This window comes from Acanthochromis polyacanthus, chromosome 5 (assembly GCF_021347895.1).
Source record: "Acanthochromis polyacanthus isolate Apoly-LR-REF ecotype Palm Island chromosome 5, KAUST_Apoly_ChrSc, whole genome shotgun sequence".
Taxonomy (NCBI): domain Eukaryota; kingdom Metazoa; phylum Chordata; class Actinopteri; family Pomacentridae; genus Acanthochromis; species Acanthochromis polyacanthus.
The window spans coordinates 13,399,032-13,419,774 of record NC_067117.1 but is presented as its reverse complement, the minus strand read 5'-3'; the positions used below and the strand labels follow the sequence as shown (position 1 = coordinate 13,419,774).

Below are 20,743 nucleotides of genomic sequence, written 5' to 3'. Positions count from 1 at the left end.
GACACACATTTTTTTTCTATTGCCGCCTGATTTTTTTATTTTGTTTGAGCGTAATTTTAAAAATTAAAAGCGGTTTGACAATGTGTTACAAAATGAGAGTCTAAAAAGATATAAAAATGACATTTAAATGACGAAATAAATCTAAGGTGTGCCAAAAAGAGATGATCTGCCAAAAAGTGATTGCAACCTGCAGATATTATTTTGTCACTGCTTTAACGATAAATAAATAAATAAATAAAATAAACTTGCTTTGTGGCCTGGATTATAGCCAGTCCAGTTGTATTTACCTGCAGAAATAACTTAAAAAGTGCCTCTTCAGTTCATATAGTGTTATTTTACATTTACCAAATTGTGAGTACAGCCCCAACATTGTGACCAAAATGACAGATTTCATTCCCCATGTTTACACTATGGAGATAATAGCTTATAGGGAAAATGCAAAAGAAATATTTTCTTCATTTTAGACATAAAGGCATCCAGAAATCATGTTAATTACAGCAAAAAATCACATTACACACCATAGTGTAGAGATTGTAAAAACTACAGCACTCCATTGCCTATATCTTAAATGTAAGTCCTGATTACACTATAACCTGAGGAAATGCTAACAAAAGACACACTTTCACCATCATCACAGAAATAAAGCTATGCATACTGGAACATTATGACTGCTTGACTCAGATAAAATCAGCTGTATGCTTACATGAAATTGCACAAAACACCTTTAACATGAAGCACAATCAGTTTTTAGCAGATGTTATTTTTTTTGTCACATCAGAATCACTATTAAAACTAAGCAATTCAGAAATATATTTACTTTTTGTTTGATTTTCTTGTCTTTCAGTGCTAATGACCCAGTTTTGCTGTCAAAACAAGTCCTGCAGCAGGAGTCTGTTCTGTCAGAAGTGGGCCCTGACAGTTAGCCTTAACAAAACTAAAATTATGATCTTCCAGAAGAAATCCAGATCTCTGGAAAATCAATTCATATTAGGAAACATGTGTTCAGATCAGAGCATCAACATATATGAAGATTATATAGGGCTCTGAATCAGAATCAGAATCAGAATTACTTTATTCATCCCCGAAGGGAAATTCAGTTGTCAGGGTTCTTATCTGTTTAATTTTGAATTGAATAGCCTGACTACTGATGGCAAGAAAGACTTCCTAAATCTTTTGGTCTTGCAGCGCAGGGATAGGAGCCGTCCACTGATGTTTCGTTGTTCATAGAGGCAGATGTGAAGTGGATGATCCATGTTGGTCAGAATGGCCTCCATCTTGCTCAGTGTGAATCAGGGCTTCAGTTGACTTTGGTTTGGCAGTGAACACTGAAACAAAAAAAGCAGCTAGAAGAGGACTTTACAAAATAAACATTAGATTTAAAATTTGGGCTGAAATGTTTGATAATGTCTCCCACTGTTGGGTCCGCTCAGTTACCATGACGACTCTAGATGGGATGTGCACAAGTCCATATTAAAGATAAAAAAATCAACCATTGCACAGATTTAGGCTGTTATCCACTAAATACTAACATTTTAAAAAGAACATATATATTGTGACACAAAAAAATCCAGGAGCTGAACCTCTAAAAATGTCACTTCTGTCAGTCAACTGCTCTAGCTCTGCTTTAAAGCCACTGATCAGATGCATCGAAATGATTACATTAACTAAAGATGTTTAACCAGAAAACTGGAGGAATCAAACCAAAAGTCAAACCAAACTTGATTACTATCTGGCCCCAAACCATGAATATAAATTGGCAGAATATATCTTTCCTATCAGAGATGCGAAGCAGAGACAGATCCTAATAAAATACAGAATCAGTGAACACAGTCAAGCCTCAGGCTAGAATGACACAAGAAGTTGTGGTGATCAACAAAATGAAGACACACTGCGCCACAGCTGAGGTGGAGACAGAGACACACTTCCTAAGGAATTGTGACAAATACAATGATATAAGATAGAAATACTCCAGGAAGTATTTTGACTTCACAAAACTACATCCAAGCAGGCCATTTACACTCCGCGGTTAAATAAATTTATCATTAGAAATATTGAAATATGCGATCATAAAAGCTAAAATATAAAGATGGTAAGTATTTAAGAGAGTGAAAATGATACTAATAAATTGCACTGAGGATAAATACCGATAAGAAAAGGCCTTATGAGTTAGTTAGATCTTGTGACTCATGAAATAGATGGTCAGTAAGTGATGAAAAGATGCTTTGATTAGGGTTTTTCTGGGAGCCCCCTGTGCGTCATTGAGCTCAACATTCACATCACAAGATGAACCCAAAACAAACTTTGTAAGAGGCCTGAATGTAAACAAAAGCATGTGAAGGTGATCAAACATTGATGATAAAAGTTTGACTTCATGTCCCATTGGGAAGGGAAAAGAAATGCTTTCTATGACAACTTCAGCTGAGCCTAAAACCAGCTTGAATTCTTGTGGGCTACTCTGTGTTTTATACAATGTCAAGCTTCATTTTTCTTTTCTGAAATATGTTATGATTTTTGAGTTAAAGTGACTATAAGACAACAAAGAAAAGCAACAGATTCTATCAGTAGACAGACATGCAGCGTCAGACTGCATGCAAGTTGGGGATCCATAATTACAAAAGGTTTTTTTTTTTGTTATTTTTTTACTGTTCATTTGTTGGTTAAATCACCTATTTCATTTCATCATTGAACTTTTTATATTTTGATTTTTTTTGCATCATCCCAGCACCATCCTATACACACACACACACAGTGCCTCGCCATTCCCTTGTTCTTTAACATCTTATTTAATTTGTCTAAGGCACTTTTTTCTTTTTAACCTTTATTACTGCGTCCATCCTTGATATATTGATAATTCAAGATTCAAGATTCAAAGATTCAAAGTGTTTATTGTCATGTGCACAGTGTGGAAACATGTTTCCCTGTACAATGAAATTCCTTCTCTGCTGTCCACCTAATGCCTAATGTGTAAGAATCAATTTAAAAGAATATAAATAGAAATTTAAAATTTAAAATAGAACAAATTACACAAGTGTAAAATTTAAAATATAAAACACAATACAATACAAATTCAAATAAGGCAGTACAGTATTGCGCTGCTGGTGTGAACTCCGGTCAGCAGTCATGTTAACCTGAATTTCATGCTAGTTTCCAATTTAAATGCTTTGTTTGTTTTCTTTTCTTGTCTGTTTTTTTAAACAAAAAGAGAAAAAAAACAACAAAAAAGAAAATATGCGTCATTTTGATCCACACCAGTTGGTGGCGGTAATACAATAACTCGTTGTTGCCCAACCGAAGAAGAGGTAGAAGAAGAAGTACTCGGCGCATGCGTGTTTCATCCAGAGGTCATGTTCTGCTTCTAAACCCATGTGTAGCTCATGTTTAGCTCCAGTGCAACAATGAACAGCTGTAGGAGAATAGCTCGTATAAAAGACCGGAGCTCCGGTTTAAACACACTTTTCTCTCGGGTCAGACTACCGACAAACTGCCGCCGGGGTCCGGAGGAAGCACCGCCCCTTACCCGGAGTCAGAGCTCCGCCGCCAAACACGCTCCGGCCTCGGACACCGGCGGTGACAAACCTCGGCTGAGAGCGATCGACCTGGCTCGGAAGGTCCGGCAGGAGATGACGAGGACCCCGGTGGAGGAGGCTCCGGTGTCCGCCCAGCAGAGGAGGGTGACGGAGCTGAAGCGGTTCAGTCTGCAGCTGCAAAACGTCCACCCCAACGTGCTGGCCAAACACCTCCACAGAGGAGTGCTGTACCGGGATAAAGATGTGGCTGTCATCAACAAACCATACGGGGTCCCTGTCCGAGGTACAGTACAGTCTGTGGGTTCACCCACCAGCAGGACTGTCTGCTTTAATCACATTCATTATGATAACTGTGAGGACAGAAAAAAATCAACTTGTTTTAAAAATATTGAGGAATGTGTGAAAGTTTGACAGAAAACATAGTTTCTTTAGAGATTTACGATTAATCAGTTGATCACCTGATCGACTGAGATTCCATCAATATTAGTCTTTTTTTTTAAATGGTTTCAGCTTCAGAAATGTCAGAATTTACAGTTTATCTTTTTTTATGGCTGAAGCTGAGGTTTAAGAAAAGATAGATAAGATAGTCCTTTATTTCTCCCCACGCCAGGAGAAATTCACATTGTTACAGCAGCTTATGTAGCAATAAACATAGTAATAAAATAATAATAATAAAATAGTAATAGTAATATTTACAATATGTACAGGGATGAGAAATAAGAATAAAATAGTAAAGAATCGACACACTGTAAACAACACAATATATAGTGGCTTAAACGCATTAGTGCTTATGTGTTCAATATTCTTCTAGTTAATCAATTAACCGTTTAATATACTAGTTACAAAAGATGGAGAGACTCACTGTGACCTCTAGTCTTCTCAAACCTACCTTCCAAAACACAAGATATTCAGTTTAAATTGCTGTACAACACATACGCTCATTAAATCCACATTTAAGGAGCTTGAATTAACAAATTTGCCATTTGGATAAACATTACAGACAATAACATTATTGCAGCTGCACTCTGTTTTATGTCACCATAAGTTGTCTACCTTTGTGTTTGTGACTGTTAGACAAAGCTAGCAATTTGGAGATGTTAGCTTGTGGCATTGTTACATATTATCTGTTATTTTCTCGATCAAAAGACAATGGGTAATGAAAAGGAATCAGGACTTTATATGTATACATGTATCTGCCCGCATGCACTCGAGCACTTGATTTAGCAACAACATACTAATCCTGATTTGAGCCTCGCTTTGGTCTAAAACTGGCCTCAGCTCTTGGTGGCATTACTAAGGTGTTATTAAAGTGCTCTGTGAGTATATATGCCCATATTGGCCAGTAATATCAAAATTCTCATGTTATATCAAGACTTCATTAACTATACATGTTGTGTTTGTGCAGTGTCAGTATTGACCACAGCTGGAATGACAATGAAAGCAGTTGGATATTAGTAGAAATGTCAGAAATCATACTGTCGCTGGGATATCAAAACCTGAATACATACGCTTTTGTTGCTCCTAATGTCTCAGATACCAGCGGGGTCACCTCCATCTCCTCTGTGCTTCCTGTTCTTGCCAAAATGATGGATGGGGTGAAGATAAAATCTGAATCTCAGCTGCTCCCCTCCCTGGGTCTGGAGAAGGACTCAACAGGAGCTCTCCTGCTGGCCAGGAGTGAAGAAGTGGTGGAGCTCATCCTCTCTCTCAATAGCAACAACCAAGTTCAGAGGAAATATTGGTAAGATGAAAGGTGGTGATGAATAACGAGGGTTCAAGTAGGAGTGTATAGTCACACTGCACGCTGCAGTTTACATGAAGACGTATTTGCTGTTCTTCTGCAGGGTTGTTACAGTTGGTGTCCCTGTTCCGTCTGAAGGAATGATTGATATTCCCATCATAGAGCGAGAAATCACAGGTCCTCAGCCGCACTACAAGGTTTGTCTTCTTCTCTGCTTTTGATTAACAGTTACAATTCAGTACACATTTGAGAATGAATTACTGGAGTCATCAGTTAAGGCACCAAACCTACACAGAGTTTAGCTTCACAAATGCAAAGAGCTGCTTTCTTTTTTGCATTTGTTCTACAATAAATAAAATGTGAGAAGCTTTTTTCTTATTGGTGACATTGAGTTGTTTACCAAATGATTGATTCTGGTGCTGCAGTAGACGTATTCATGCAGGTGTATGTGGTTTCTCCAGCCTCTGAATTCCTTTCATTTCAGATGGCTCTAAGTCCTCTTTTCAAAATGAATGACGGAGGCGATGGCGTCACCAAAGTCCGAACCAATCGGCAGGCCCATCCTGCAGTGACCAAGTACAGAGTCCTGGACAGCAGCAATGGCTGCAGCCTTGTGGAGCTTCAGTCTTTTACTGGTAAGACGTTTTGAAAACCTGTCACAGTAAATAACTGTAAAATAGGTTTCATTTCACTCTAGGCACATTTTTCATTCATCTGCTTTCTTATGTTGACAGGAGTGAAGCACCAGATGAGGGTTCATATGGCATTTGCTCTGTCTTGCCCCATTCTTGGTGACCATAAATATTCTCACTGGAACAAACTGGCCCCGCAGGTAACGCATGTTTACAGTGTACAGCAAAGCAAATGGTGCTTTCATAGTTATTATGGTATCATGAAAAGATGGAAGAAGCACCAACATCACTGTGCTGAACAGTAAACGTTTCATCTGCATATACTGATGGTAAACACTGCTGTTCTATTGCTATGTCAGACCTGGTGTTAAAGCAGTCCTCTAATAGGGTGCTGCTTTTTGTCTAACAGTGATGTTTGTGTTCATCTTGGCAGTTATACTCAGTAAAAAAAATCTGCCAATATGCCAATGAGGAATGTTGACATGAAAGTGTAGAACTGCTGGTATTAAAGGTCCCTGTACACACATGCTGTGCTACACGATGAGTTCATCACCTTGATCATTTTGTTAGTGCCTGACAAATTAGTGGTTTTAAATCTTATTTTTTACATCTTTGGAAGCTAAAATGAGCATAAGAGATGACCTCTGTCACTGCTTGCTGTAACTCCATTGTAACTGTTCCACTTTGGGCTGGGATAATTTGGAACTGCCCGAGTCTGTCAGCATTTTACATTTTTGATTCGGTGTTTAATTGTACACACGTACAGCCTTTTCTTTTGCTATTTCTCTGATCATCAGCCTTCCCTCAGACAGAACAAGGTCACTCAAAGTTCTGCAAGGCTCGGTTTCTTTTTTGTTCCTAGTTGCTATTGAATGACTAAATGATGGATTTTGTTTCACAGAAATTACCGGAACGTGTGCTGGGAAAGCTTGGACTGGAACAGAGCAAGATTCGGTATCTTCCTCTACACTTGCATGCACGACAGCTGACATTACTGGGAACCAACCAAGCTGAAATCAACGTTTCCTGCCCACTGCCTAAATACTTCACGCAAACATTGAGTCGACTACATTTAACATTTCCAGATAAAAAAGATGATAAATAACCATCTCTCTGATTCCCACAAGTAGTGGGTATCAGTTGTGAAACATCTGGGACTGCTACATGGAGAATGAATTCTAACCATTTAAATTAAATGGGAAATTACAAGCTGGGTTATTGCAGCACTGATATGCAAGATTATGAAGCCCAGAAGGTTCTTTGTGGAAAAATGAGATGTGGAATGTAGTGTTTGTACAGTGCTATACAAAGTGTTTTATTAATAATAAAATGAAGCTGTGCAGCTGTATTTAAACTATTTGTCAGCATAATTCAACTGTGTCATTTCATTGTGGGAACAATTAGGTTAACGATGATCATGGTGTAACAAATGATGCTCATTTTTCATTTTTGAATTGCTCGACATGACTCTTGATACAAACATGTTTCCGTCTGCATATCCTGTTTAATAATCTACTACACATACATGGAGGAATACGTTGGCAAAAATCCTTGATGAGTGTTTCAGTTGCTAGCTTTGACCTGAGAAAAGATATTTCCAATCTCCTGAATAACTACAATATAGCACTTGACCTTGTGAATAGTTGAGGTTCAACTCACTCAATGATCCACAAGCAAATGATGTCATTTTTGAAAAAACAGGCACAAGTTTTTCAGCTTTGAACATATCAATACATGGTCCAAAATGCAGTCAGTATACAAAACAATTTGGAGCAGTGGTCCCTGTAACTGTCTGTTGAGATGTAACGTATCATAGTGGGACCTTGAAGAGAAGTAAGACATGGCTAACGATCTGTGAGGTTAAGAAGTGAAAGATTAAATATCTTTGCTTCATACTGAAAAATCTGACTTCTACAGGAAAATGTTCCACCTCTGCTCAGCTGAGAGCTGAATACAGGAGATCACTAGTGGCCCAACTGTGACGAGATTTGCTCACTTGCGGGTTCAAAAGTTACAGAGGCGATGGCTTACAAAGGTAGTCATGAGAAAGAGCAGTCCACCCCATCGGATTAAAACAGAAATTACAAGAAGAGAAAAATCAATGAATCTGATGAGTGCTCAGAAGAAAAAGATTGTTTCAGAAGTTGATCCACTTTATTTGATGGCTATTGAGGTTGAGAGTCAGGATGGGCACTGCATAGTCAACAATCTGGAGTCCAGTCTCACTTTAGCTCATATTTTCTGGACCAGTGTTAATGATGTCCTGGATCTCTCGGACCACGATGATGCGAGCCAGCATGTGCTCCACTTGCTGACTTGCGAGGGGCTGAGACGAGTACCACATCGGGCTGTTTGGTGCAACGACTGGCTCTGGAGTCATGTAGTAAGCATCGTTTCGTCCTTTGACGCTCTGAGGGCTGCAAACGGAGAAGGGAATTACATTTTTTAACAGTGAAGAATGATCCAGTTAAGATGGACTTTACTGGTCGTGCGCCACTCACCATTTGAAAAGGTAAAAGTCATAAAGTTTGATGGGACAACGAAGAGGATTTTCAGGATCCTCGATCTGCTCCTCATACATGTCATCAGTTCCTGAAAGAAATGTCACATATCTGGTCAATACCCGCAAAGACTGATTTGTAAAAAAGCTTCAGCATAAATGTAACTGCACTGAGCACCTTTCTGTCCAGAACTGTGTGGAACTTGTGTTTTGAGAAGGCGAATACTGGTTGCTTTGTCCTTGGCATTTGCGGGGTTCTTCCTTGCATGTCTTAAGACCTTAGAGAAAGCTACTTTCAGGTGCTGTTCCGGTGTTATCAGGCGGAAATACCTGTAAAGTATTTTACAAAATTCAGTATTCAGATCTAAAATAAAACTCTGTCTTGAAGAAGCATAAAATTCAGATCCTTCAGCATTGAGCGGGGGTCGTTACTCACTTAGTGTTGAAATACATTAGAGTTGTGAGCAAGGTGGCTGGTGAATGAGCACCAAGCTGTTTACACTCCCATAGCATCTCCTCTGTGACGTGACTTGGAATGATATAACCTAAGATCAAGTTGCACGATAAATCAATCTTTATGCAACACAACTGAATAAAATTGTCAATATTGGTTCTGTCTTACCTAAAGGATGGACGGTGGGTTTCCAGTCCCACAGGATTTTGTGTAAACTCTCACAAAAACGTGTGTAATACGGATCTGAGAAAATATCATCCACACGTCCATTTTCAGACAGGTACTATAAAAAAAACAAACAAACAGAAGCATTCATAAGCATTTTCAGACAGTCTTTTGAAAGCTTAATGTTTGAATGTGGTGATACTAACCTTCTGTATACACAGGAAAACATAATATAGAACATCAGGTGCAAACTGTTCTTCCTCCGATCCTCGAGCCTCCTGAGTCATCAGAGAAAGACCTAAGTTTAACTCAGCCACAGCACTGGACACCAAGTCTTCCTGAAAACGCAGAGGTTGACGACCTAAACACAATCAGATAAATGAGACAAGGCTTAGTTTATATTCGCAGCAGAAAGCTTACTATCTCATATCTCTGGTTCAAGCAGAATAAATTGTTTACTGCATGAATAGATAACATCGGGAAAACCAACAACAACAAAAAGAGAAATGTTATTGCCTCTCGCAGTTTTATTAAACTCGCAATAAAACATATCAGTGTTATTTTACAAATGTGAGATACGACTGCAGCAGGTTCACTTACGTCCTATGGGTGCAAGCTTCGTCTTTTCCTGCTTGTTTAGTTCAGCGTTTTTTCGCTTCACCCAAAGGCGCCACACCTCCAGGCCCTCCTCTGGCTTTAGAGACACAGGAAACAGAATCTCTGCATGTGGCTCAGCGTGAGCCTCGGTCTCTACTTGACCCTGTACAAAACCAAAACAATAAAAAAAATAAATCAGAGATTGTGGCTTTCTAAAAAAGAAGACAGCAAAGACAAAAATCTAAATAACTGCATCATAAAATAAGCCAGATAACAGTGTGACTATGTAGAAATAATTCAGATGTGTTTCGATCATTTTTCTAGAAAGGAAAAAACAATTTTAATAGGAATTTTAACGGGGATATTGTAAAAACAGCAACAACACGGGGATGAAGACCAAGTTGTATTTGAAAGTATTCATAAACTATTATCAGCTTTAGATGCAATCACCATCAAGAATCGTTTAAAGGATATTTATGCATATACCAGTAGGAAAAACAATACAAATCAGAAGAAAAACTCATTTTTATTACTCTACGTCTACAGTATGGCTATAAACAAATTTTTTTCAAACCTGCAGATGGAGCTGCTGTTCTTGTCCGTCTTCGCCTTGGCTCTGCTGTTGATTTGGGTCCCATATGTGTACCGACTGTGTAGTGTTGTACGTCCCTCCCACAGTCTGCACCGCCACAGGGATGTGAATGTTCCCGTTCATGAACTGTGCAGGGAACAGGGTTTGCACTATTTCTTCCTGTGTGGCAGCAGAGGCCGACTGCACATCTGCAGACCTTGATGAGGAGCTGGGGGACATCTTGTCCTTGCCATTGGAGGCAGTAACCTGCACCGTGCTATATGTCTCCTGTGGTATAGCAATGTGAGTGACACCCTGCTGCTGTGGAGAGGAGTACACAGGGATGGTCCATGTCTCACCTGTAGGACCTGTGATTGTTCCAGTAGTGCTGTACAGTTGAGCACTGTCAACAGTGAGCAAATCTGGTCGCAGGGACACGTAGCTTTGCTGCTGCCCCTGAGGGATGGCAAGAACTGTAGCCACCTGCTGCCCCTGTGGAACGGCATAGGACACAGCTAGGGGGACATCCACCTTACGCTTCTTGACTGGTTGGAGAACAGTTGCGACAGTGCCGGGCCTCCGCTCTGCCTCCCTTGAAGACTCCTGTTGCTCAGAGGGAGACATGGCCTCTATGGTCTGGATCTGAATTTGTTGGCCACCCTGTAATTGAATCTGTTGGCCAGCCTGAAGTTGAATTTGCTGTCCCCCTGGCAGCTGAATATGCTGCGTTCCTTGTAGCTGGATCTGTTGGCCACTCGACAGCTGGATTTGTTGTCCTCCAGCTACAGCTGCAACCAACTGTGCCTGAATCTGTGAAACATGGTCAAGGTAGTTAAAAAGCAACAAGAATTCATCACAGGGATGCATTGCATTTGAACGTCTGCAACGAATCCTGTACCTGCTGTTGTTGCTCCTCTGTGAGCTCTCCCTGCTGGACAAGCTGAGCTGTTGATATTCCGTGCAGGTCCTGCTGAGACGGGGAGGCCACCTGAAGAACCTGGCCAACTGTCTGGCCCTGCTGTTCCTGGATCTGAACCTGTCAAACGAGGGAACAACAAAAACAATCAGGCCTGTCAGTAATCATAGCAGGAAATTACTTACCTCACTGATGCATGATGTAGTACGTTTGTCTCTATGGACATGAAAATGTGACACCAGCCTGTATTTTGCCAAAGTCAAAGTATCTTCTTCATAGAAATAAAAGGTTGGTCATTACAAATTTTTGCCATTTATTATCAAAATTAAACAGTTTAGTGATGCTTATACATTAAAAGTCACACAATGCAGCAGCTGAGAGAAAATGAATGACTGATTCTGTTTCATGTAAAATCCCTGTCACGTCTTACAAGTTGGAAGCAGCAAGGCTAATCCTGTGTGACTGAATAAAGGATCGAGTGAATGTGGCATGTTACAGACTACATTTAAGAAATAACGCATACTGTTTCAATTACTAATTTTGTATTCAAGCTGAACATTTGCAATGACCTAAAAGCATCCAATAAAGAAAAATCTTGTTCCAATGTGGAAATATTAGAGAAAAATTATGATAATATCTTAAACTCCCAGCAGAATTGACATGTTGGTTTTGAATTGGAATCATAAATCCTTCCTCAGCCAGTGGATCCAACAACAAATACAATTCAGCTTATTGACGTTGCCTTCTCATTTGTTTTACTATTGACAGTGAGAAATGATGGTGTGTCTAGATACCGGCAGCCCCATCTGTCACGTGCAATTTAAACATGCTATGCTACTGGGACACTGATATTGATGTACGAACTAACCTGCACCTGAAGCTGCTGTTCAGACCCTTGGTGCACAGACATCTGAGGTGAAATCTCTGTTGAGGTCACCTGTACCTGTCATAAAGCATGTACATATATGAAGTACGGCAGACTGCACCACACCTGACAACAGCGGCATTATAATTCAGCAGACTTACCGGGCAGGCTAGCTCCAGGAGAGACCCGGCCACCTCTGTGCTGTCTGTGTAGACACAGTTGGCACCCTGCTGCTGGTACACCATGGCCGTGGTGGTGGCTGCGGCCCCTCCCTGCTGGCTGAACTCCTGCAGCACCTCTGGGCCCTTGGCAAGAGACTCCAGGAACTCCTTCATCCTGTGTTGTGGCACAGTGCGGGCCTTCTGCCGCACATATTCATCAAAGGAGACCACCCCACTCTCCTGCTCATTCATCGTCACTGGACCTGGAAATATGATACGTTTTTGTTTTGTTTTTTAAATTCTGATAACATAAATAAATCCATACAAGGCTACACAAAAATGCAGTGAAGTGAGGTCACAGACACCTACAAAGGAAGGCTCGTCTAGTGAAAAAAGCAGCGTCTTATTGTTACATCTGCAATTATGTAAGCACAACATAATAAGCTAAATAATGTTATTTACATTCCTTCTCGTTAAACAGGATATCTTAGAATAGTATGGTAAGCTATGGAGTGCATTTTGGCTAGGTGCTAATGCAGCGACTGTGCTACGCTATTATCAACTTTTACTATTAACTTTAACATTACAGTCCTGTGTTAGATCATAGCTAAGCCTAAATGGAAACTATGGGAGATACTTTTGTTTAACCGTTTATGGAGCCACAACCCAGGGCACCAACAATGTGTTTGCCAGACTTCGTGTGCAGACTACCTATTATTAGTGTCTACGTTACAGCTAGCTGTTAGCATGCTAGCGTTACAGTGTTAGCAAGGCGCTGTTTCCTCAAAGCCCATAAAGTGGGCTGGTTAGCAAGCGGCCACTGTATTTAACATATTTAAATACCAAACACATGTCTGCTGTAAGTTATACAATTTGGATACACAGTTTGTCTCGTAGCATGAAGCTAGCAACCATCAAAGCAACACCCCATTCATTGCAATAACACGATGCTAGCTGACCACAGTGCTAACGCTAGCTAGCTCGACGGCTGTGGATCCTGTCATGCTACCTTAAATAAAACGAAATCCTCTCCTTTCCGCCAAGGCACGGTGTTTAAAACTAAAAAGCCGATAAACGTCTAACAGCTACCAGCAGCGTGCCATTCACTGGGCTACATAGTGCGAGTATCCGCAGAGGAATAACCGCAAACAATGCTGTGATTACACTGCGATAAAATTTAACGGCGGCGAGCAGCGAAGTCTCTGACGTCTGCTTGTTTCAGGGAGAGCTGCGGGCTGCCGTCGGTGGAAAACAAGTTCCCACCTCCAGCGAAGCACGGATTCATTTATCTTGCGAAATCCCACGTAGTACTTCTACCACTCACATGAAACCCCACTCTGCCGTGTTGATCCAGAGAGATATAAAATCACGGAAGTAAAGGCCCCGAAAGCAGCGCCGCTCCTCTGCTGACCGCCGTGAGAAGCCGAGCTCTGCTGCTGCTCGGAGCTGGAGCTGGAGCTGCCATTCTGGGGCCAGCAGCAATATGTGGCTTTGCAAAACTGTGAAATTAATCATATTTAGCAGGACATGCAGCCACAAAGGCAAATTTCAATGTACAGTGAGTCACAGTTGTAATAATGCCTCATCAGACTGTAAACAGTGTTGAAATGTGGCAGAGCAAGATGATCAAACTCAGATTAATTTAGGATAATTTGCAAACACACACTAATACATGTACATAAAAATATCTCTTTAAAAATATAATTGCTTCCTGGAAAACTGCATATGATTGAACTGCAAATATGCACTCATAGATAGATAGATAGATAGATAGATAGATAGATAGATAGATAGATAGATAGATAGATAGATAGATATTAAACACTGATGAATACACATTTAGTCAGCCCTTCAGATGTAGCAGCTGTTGTACTTATACATGCTATCTTTCATTTAACAAACAAATCTATCTATATTTTAGATTACTTTATAAAAAATATTAATTAATAATGCAGTAGGGTCTAACCTTAATAATTAAACTTGGTATGTTATTTCTCTACTGGAAACCACTTCAGCTCAATGGCTGTTGTTTTAAATATACTGTATAACTAACAATGACTTATCTAGGATAAAACTAGTATTCTGGCCCTTCTATTAGCTTTTCTGTTGCCATATTATTATACTTGTGACAGTGCACAACAGGCCTCTGGAAACCAATCTGCATAGTTTAAACTCGACACATACACATGTACAGACTGATACACTGCTCTATGTTTTCCAGGATGGTTTTGATGAAGCCTGGTAAACATTTGAATGCATGTGCCTTTAACAGAATCTAACTTCCCCAGTCTGCCTTAAAGAGCCAGGCATGTGCTGCTGAGGGCCTCCCCCTGTTCTCTCCACAACAAACTGCCTCTTGCCCTTCTTAAGGTGGACCAAGACAGATGCGCTGTGTGGATAGGCTGTGCCCTCTGGACGCTGGATAGGAAAGAGTTAATTCCCACACTCGCTGGAAACTGTAAACTCTGCAAGGGCTCTCTGGTGGAAGTGATGGTGCTTGTTATACAGTATATGTTTATTTTTATCTTTAATAATATTGTTTACACACCAGCGACAGAGTGAGTATTATGAGATTCATCCCAGCAGTGGCTAACAGTGTGTAATTGTATTATCTAGTATATAAACTTGTACTGTTGATATGCCAGGTCTAGATTTGCAGAAAGTCTTTCATATGCATGCTTCCCTAAATAAGAAGCCAGTTAGTTGGCACGACACTGTTTACTGGCTTGTGCCTATGTCTGTTTGGCTCCACATTATCACTTCATGTGACTTCGTGCCACTCTAAGAATCTTAATGTAATCCTTTGGAGAAGGGATTTACCTGAAAACAGCTGTTGTAGGAAGTCACAGGTGAGGCTTGAAGGTTTTTTTATTTGTCAATCATTTGCAAAATTGCTTTGCTTTTTTAAAATGTTCATATACAAAGAAAATAAACGGAAACTTATCTATTCAAACACTGTTTTATTTTCATAATGAAATGTTCTTTGGTATATAGGTCCTGCTCTTTGCTTCTGCAGGTCAGATTGTGATGGAAAGCTGCCAGGTAACCAGCCGGTGCAGTAATAGGAATAAGACGTCAGCTCGGAGGTTAAATGGCTGTGAGCGTGGCTGTAAATTCATTATGTTCAACCCTTACTGTTTATGTAGCACATTAGATACTCCACACACTTCTGCTGGAGATGGAGTGCAGCCCATGACACACTAAAAGGAGGCACAGCAAACAGAATCACAGGTACAGCTGAGTTTTTAGCTTGTTTTACTGTTTGCAGGATGGATTGTTGTGGCAGATGAGGTATGTGTTTCAGCATACAAAAACCCTTTTAAAGCTCCTGGGAGTTTTGCATGTGTGTTTGACTAAATGATGGCCAAGAGTTAAATGAATCTGAACTCATGTTGCCGGTTATTGTCGTGCTGAAAACAATGTTACTGGTTGTGTCCTATTGTATGTTTTAATCACTAGACATTTAGTAATTAATTTCCTTCATGCCATGTGTAATTTGCACATCACTGAAGTGGCAGTTGGACAGTTGTGACCCAAAGGACTTTGGCTCCTGTTGTGAATTTCCATGTTTTTGCCGAGCTGTGTTGTATTTTTGCTGAGACAAACCGTCCACAGATGTTGTGGAGGGCACAAACCCTCTGGATTACATTGGGGAATTATTGTCCTTTATAGGACTGAGCCACATGATTAATTATCCGTGAATCTATGTGACTTCTGACCTCTATTCAAACTCCAAAGTCTTCCCACTGTCAAGGTTTTCCTGATTATGCAAAGTAGGATAGTGTCAAAGCTTTATATAATCTTCAGATAAATTCTGAAATACATTTCTGCACAGACTGTGGATTTTGTGCCCAATGACTTCCACTGAAAGGACACTAAGAAGACAGGGTTTAATACCTGGTGTGAACAGATCAAAGGAAAACAGCTTTGAAGTCCTTATCGGCACATGATTATGGCTTAATGATGGGTTTTAAAAAATGGGAAACCATGCTTTAATGTCAAACAATCATCTGTATAGACACTGCATGACATTTCATAAGGTGAACACATTTCAACTCCGCTTTCTTTCTTCTTTGTCATTCTACAGATTTTGGGATTTCATTTTCGGTGTCAAAAATGGGGTGGTCGTCTTTGCTCTTCGTCACACTAACCATATCTCTGTCTTCACTCACAAGCCTTATTCAAACTTCACATTCGCTGAATTCAGCCCAAATAAATAAAAGCACGAGGAGAAACAACAGCGGTCTGGACATCCCAGCCAGTGAAGTCATCTTTCATTCGAAGAGCTCTGAGGAGGGCAGCGGACACAGTTCAGACACAACAGCATCACAGGAACTCACCAATAAGACTATCATTCCAGAGAAGCCTGAGAGAGTGAGCAACGAAAACCCTTCTGAGTCTGGAATCACATTAACTACAAGGCCAGCTCCTATTCTACACCACTCAGGGTCTCATGAGCGAGAAGCTGACAAAGCCAATTCTTCAGTTACAGGATACAGTCACTCCAGTGAACACAGACTCTCTGAGGAAGCTCTCTTGGACAGCAGCCACATTACGAGTGAGGAACAGTTAAAAACGAGTCCCGGAGTGAATGATGACTCTCTGATTGGTAAGAAAACTTGTGATATTTGACTCAAGTAAAGCATATTCTTTGTCTTTTTTCTTCCTCTTCTTTGAATACACTGATTATGCACAGTTGATTTCTGATACAACTGAATTATCACAATGAGCTCTAACACCAATATATGTATTTGTACATCAGTTTTTTGTTCAAATTTACACTACCATTCAAAAATTTGGGGTCACCAAGGCAATTTCATGTTTTCCATGAAAACTCACACTTTTGATCATGGGCTAATGTAACTGCACAAGAGTTTTCTAATCATCAATGAGCCTTTCAGCACCATTAGCTAACACTATGGAACATTAGAACACAGGAGTGATGGTTGCTGGAAATGTTCCTCTGTTCCCCTATGGAGATATTCCATTAAAAATCAGCTGTTTGAAGCTAGAATAGTTATTACCACATTAACAAAATCTTGACTATATTTCTGATTCATTTAATGTTATCTTCTCTGAAAAAATGCTTTTCTTTCAAAGATAAGGCCATTTCTTAGTGACCCCAAACACTTGAATAGTAGTGTATATTTTTGAAATGTATTGAAAATTTAACTAATATAAGCACAAGTTATTGAAATTGTTGGTCCAGTTGTTGATTCAGTGCATGTAGAATCTGTGCAAGAACTCCTGTAAATGTTACTGTTCAAGTCTAAAAGGACGTATTCGAACAGACTGGCTGTCATATCCACTTTGGAAACAGGGTTGATTGAAGGTCAGTGGCTTGTTAGGGATTAGATGAGAGCACAGGGCTAGTGGCAAAGCCTAAAGTAGGCCAAAAAATCACAATCAAATTCTCCTGCATTAAAAAAACAACTTTTTTTTTCTGTGTTTCAGGTGGGGACAGCCATAAACATCCAGTCCAAACCAGTGTGTTTACTTACATGCCAAACGATGACCTGCCAGGGCCTGGAGCTCCCTGTGTGGTCGGTGTCAGACCATGTGTTGTTCTCAAAAACTTTAACGGCACCAGCCTGCTCTGGGATGACATGAGGCGCACGCTGGCGTTTGCCTGGGAACTGCACGTCTTTGGATCGGCCAGCCTTTTCACACTGATGGCATTCCTGGCAGTTTTGGGAATGGCTGGAGCGTGCACTCTTCCTCACCCCCTGTGTGATGCACTGACCCTCGCAAACAGCTTCTTAATTACGGGTGGCTCTTTGCGTACTGTCCTCCTTCTGCTTGATCCTTATGGCACCCGTCAGATCCTGTCTCATGCCACTCTGACAGCACTTCACAATGCTCCCATGCAGTTTCTTCTGTGGGCGCAGGTTGTCCTTGCTCTGGTCACACTTAGAGGGTTTAAATTGCTACTTCTCCCATTAAAGCTGCAGCGCCCGTGGATTGTGGGAGTACTTGCTTTAACCCACTGCACTGCATTATTTGTAGCAGACCTGCACTCTTCCACTTTGTCCCCGGTTCTCCCTCTTTTGCTACAGACCCTCTCCCTCGGCTGGGGCCTCCCGTTCTGTCTGGGAATCCTCACTAAGTCTCTCTCCCCTCTGCCTCCCTTTCTCCGGTCCTCTATACCACAGTGGTTTCCTTCACAGAGGACTGAGAGGCGTGGAAAGCGACAAACAGCAGTGTGTGCCTTCCTTGCAGTGCTGTGCTGCAGCCTTCAGTTGTACAGTCTCTTCTGGCTTTATGGGCTGCTGGGGAACTGGAGGCGCTTCGGTTGGGGCTGGTGGCTCAGTCAGTTCTGGGCCAGAATCCTTGAGATAGCCTGGGGATTCTCTTTACTCGTCCTTGGATCTTGGATTTTCTGGACACCATTTAGGGGTCATTCAAGGGGCGATCATGGGCAAGGCAGGAGTGAGGTGTCTAAGAGGGTGGAGAAGAAAGGCTTGTGGGGTAGACTGGTGGCCAGTGTACGGAAAGGCCGTCTAGGAAAATCAGAGAATGCCTGGGAGGACCTGATGCCAAATAACTGGGCAAAGTATAACCTGTCCAGGACAGGTATCAGCAACAATGCAATGTGTCCATATGATGATCCACCAACAGCTACTGCAGCAGAATACAAACCTGATCCTAGCAGCAGTAGCAGCTCTGACATTCAGGCTGCACTACTGTGGCAAAAAGTTGGTGAACGCGAATGTATTCTATCACTCATAGAGTTTGACATGCGGCCCCCATCTCCTATTAACCTCAGGCGCAGCATTGACAATGCGCTTCATCACGGGCAGCTCGTAGCAGGAGGCCTGTTCACACCTCCACCTCCCTGTTGGACTCACACTATGGACACAGACTCCAATGATGGAGACAGCGGTCTGACAGCATTCCCTCCACCTTATGTTGGCTACGGGTGGATGCTGGATACAGAGTCTATTTCTGCATCTCTGGACCATTTCCAGGCCAAAGAACCAGTACAGTCACCCAGCACTACAGCTGAGTATAATGGCAGCGTTGGATCTGCAGCTGCTGCATGTCATGAAGACGAATTCTCAGCAGTGATGCATCAGCGTGACTTTTCTGATGACGATATCACAGACCTCTAAGCTGGTGTTATATCAAGCCCATGCTAGCTTCTAAAACCAAACTGTCTAGACTTCAGGAAATGACACAAGCATGTAATGTGGATTGTGATGCTCTTGCAGGACTTTGCCTCTACAAAGAAAAAATAGTGTCTGATACTGACTTCAAAGGGATTCTGTTTCAAATACTCAGCACAGAAGTCCCTATGCTATTCAGTATCTGCATTGTTTTTATATTTTGATTATATTTTGGAGAAGGTAATGTTTAATTGACTTTCACTGGGTCAAATGGCTGGAACTGGTTGCAAATGGTAATTTGTAGTGAATAATATTCATGATGATTGAGTTTTACTGTGCGTGTTTCTATATGCCAGTTTTATTTGTGTATGTAGGACAGACAAGTTTTCAATCAGTATGTTTAATATTCCTACCATTTGAGTCAATATCTTTTACCTTTTTGCATCAGATCTGTGTTTTTTCATTGTTTTTGTAAATAAAGAATAAATAAAGTGACTTTATATGACCCATATGAAACTTTCATGTGCATAAATGTGAATGAATGAATAATTTCATTGTTTGGCTTTCATACGTAGCAACGTTCTACGTTGTTTAAATAACGATTTATACCAAATTAGACCTATGAAGTTTGCGTCATATATTGGAACATTGGGAATAGGTTTTTGCTTTTCACTTTCTCCTTTTCTCAAATTCAGTATGCACCTTCGCTATTTTCCAGAAACATGAACTGATCTCCTGTTTGTTGGCCACGGCTGGCCGTGTGTCAGACTATTTCCTTTGATTTAATAAATACCTGCAGCATAAAACAACTATTTCTTTAGATTGAGATGGATGTGCGCATTTATGCATTTGGCACAGCAGCGGTAAGTTCGTAAAAAGGGGATCTGACGCTGTTGTCTGCACATCCGACGTGTCAGCTGTTTCTGAGAGATTCCAGCTTTACACTGTAGATCGACTTGCAGTAAAGCTTCTCTGGAAGAATCCGGAGCTCCATCATTACGCACAAAAGTGCAATTCAGAATTTAATCGTGTTATGGGACTGGAGTTACGGAGGAGAGCTCCATGGATCCCTACAACTTCTGCCTGATGATCCTTCTGATCTTCAACCCCTGCCTCTCCCCCAACAGGTGCTGTCATCACGTGGCACTTGTTGATTGGTCAATTAAGCAGCATATCAGACTATATGTAGGACGAGTCGACGCAGGGCTGGCCTTCTCAGCTTTACAACCGTTTTACAACATCACACGCCCAAGATATTCATCAGAAGTGTGATGTCTTGGAAAAATCAACTGTTGTATTTCGCAGTGATGGCAACTCTCACATCTTTCAGACTTTGTAATGGAAAAGCTGAAGGTGCGGTGGAAAGGCCCACGTTACAGGGCATACTGGGCTTCAGCAGTTTGGTGTCTGGAGCAAAACATAAATCTCCAATACGAGACGGTTCACTGGTCTTCAGACTGGACCAACAGAGTGGCCTGAATTCAACTCAAGGTATGTTTCAGTAAAGA

General features: G+C 41.0%; 3 protein-coding genes across 6 annotated transcripts; 2 read left to right on the top strand and 1 right to left on the bottom strand.

Annotated features, from left to right (window-relative positions):
• The first annotated feature begins 3,297 nt into the window (after positions 1 to 3,297).
• LOC110951087 (pseudouridylate synthase RPUSD4, mitochondrial-like) lies at positions 3,298 to 7,384 on the top strand. The gene is made up of 6 exons (XM_022194005.2): positions 3,298 to 3,810; positions 5,061 to 5,268; positions 5,372 to 5,465; positions 5,753 to 5,903; positions 6,003 to 6,100; positions 6,802 to 7,384. Exons 1-6 carry the CDS (start codon positions 3,375 to 3,377, stop codon positions 7,003 to 7,005), a joined length of 1,191 nt encoding a protein of 396 aa, XP_022049697.2. The 5' UTR covers positions 3,298 to 3,374; the 3' UTR covers positions 7,006 to 7,384.
• Positions 7,385 to 13,576, bottom strand: LOC110951084 (transcriptional regulator QRICH1-like). 3 transcript variants are annotated; one of them, XM_022194002.2, is made up of 12 exons: positions 13,454 to 13,576; positions 12,130 to 12,392; positions 11,972 to 12,046; positions 11,086 to 11,223; positions 10,191 to 10,997; positions 9,620 to 9,779; positions 9,226 to 9,380; positions 9,023 to 9,137; positions 8,837 to 8,945; positions 8,579 to 8,730; positions 8,402 to 8,492; positions 7,385 to 8,317 (listed from the first exon to the last, which is right to left on the bottom strand). In XM_022194002.2, exons 2-12 carry the CDS (start codon positions 12,379 to 12,381, stop codon positions 8,128 to 8,130), a joined length of 2,244 nt encoding a protein of 747 aa, XP_022049694.2. In that variant the 5' UTR covers positions 12,382 to 12,392; positions 13,454 to 13,576; the 3' UTR covers positions 7,385 to 8,127. The 3 variants fall into 3 exon arrangements, with proteins under 3 accessions (XP_022049694.2, XP_022049693.2, XP_022049695.2); XM_022194001.2 differs by lacking the exon at positions 13,454 to 13,576 and adding an exon at positions 13,139 to 13,338; XM_022194003.2 differs by lacking the exon at positions 13,454 to 13,576 and adding an exon at positions 12,499 to 12,620.
• A 150-nt stretch (positions 13,577 to 13,726) lies between these two features.
• LOC110951086 (proline-rich transmembrane protein 3-like) lies at positions 13,727 to 19,743 on the top strand. 2 transcript variants are annotated; one of them, XM_051947837.1, is made up of 3 exons: positions 13,727 to 15,360; positions 16,217 to 16,738; positions 17,584 to 19,743. In XM_051947837.1, exons 2-3 carry the CDS (start codon positions 16,246 to 16,248, stop codon positions 19,239 to 19,241), a joined length of 2,151 nt encoding a protein of 716 aa, XP_051803797.1. In that variant the 5' UTR covers positions 13,727 to 15,360; positions 16,217 to 16,245; the 3' UTR covers positions 19,242 to 19,743. The 2 variants fall into 2 exon arrangements, with proteins under 2 accessions (XP_051803797.1, XP_022049696.2); XM_022194004.2 differs by having other exon boundaries at positions 13,727 to 16,738.
• The last annotated feature ends 1,000 nt before the right edge of the window (positions 19,744 to 20,743 follow it).

Bases quoted from the DNA above. Each gene is read 5' to 3' on its own strand.
- LOC110951087 (XM_022194005.2), top strand. From the start codon at position 3,375: ATGTTTAGCTCCAGTGCAACAATGAACAGCTGTAGGAGAATAGCTCGT. The intron at 3,811-5,060 runs GTACAGTACAGT...CTAATGTCTCAG, and splicing joins ATACGGGGTCCCTGTCCGAG to ATACCAGCGGGGTCACCTCC. The intron at 5,904-6,002 runs GTAAGACGTTTT...TTATGTTGACAG, and splicing joins GGAGCTTCAGTCTTTTACTG to GAGTGAAGCACCAGATGAGG.
- LOC110951084 (XM_022194002.2), bottom strand. From the start codon at position 12,381: ATGAATGAGCAGGAGAGTGGGGTGGTCTCCTTTGATGAATATGTGCGG. The intron at 9,780-10,190 runs GTTTGAAAAAAA...GGTTTTGTACAG, and splicing joins AACAGCAGCTCCATCTGCAG to GGTCAAGTAGAGACCGAGGC. The intron at 8,946-9,022 runs GTAAGACAGAAC...ACTTGATCTTAG, and splicing joins ACCCACCGTCCATCCTTTAG to GTTATATCATTCCAAGTCAC.
- LOC110951086 (XM_051947837.1), top strand. From the start codon at position 16,246: ATGGGGTGGTCGTCTTTGCTCTTCGTCACACTAACCATATCTCTGTCT. The intron at 16,739-17,583 runs GTAAGAAAACTT...TCTGTGTTTCAG, and splicing joins GAATGATGACTCTCTGATTG to GTGGGGACAGCCATAAACAT.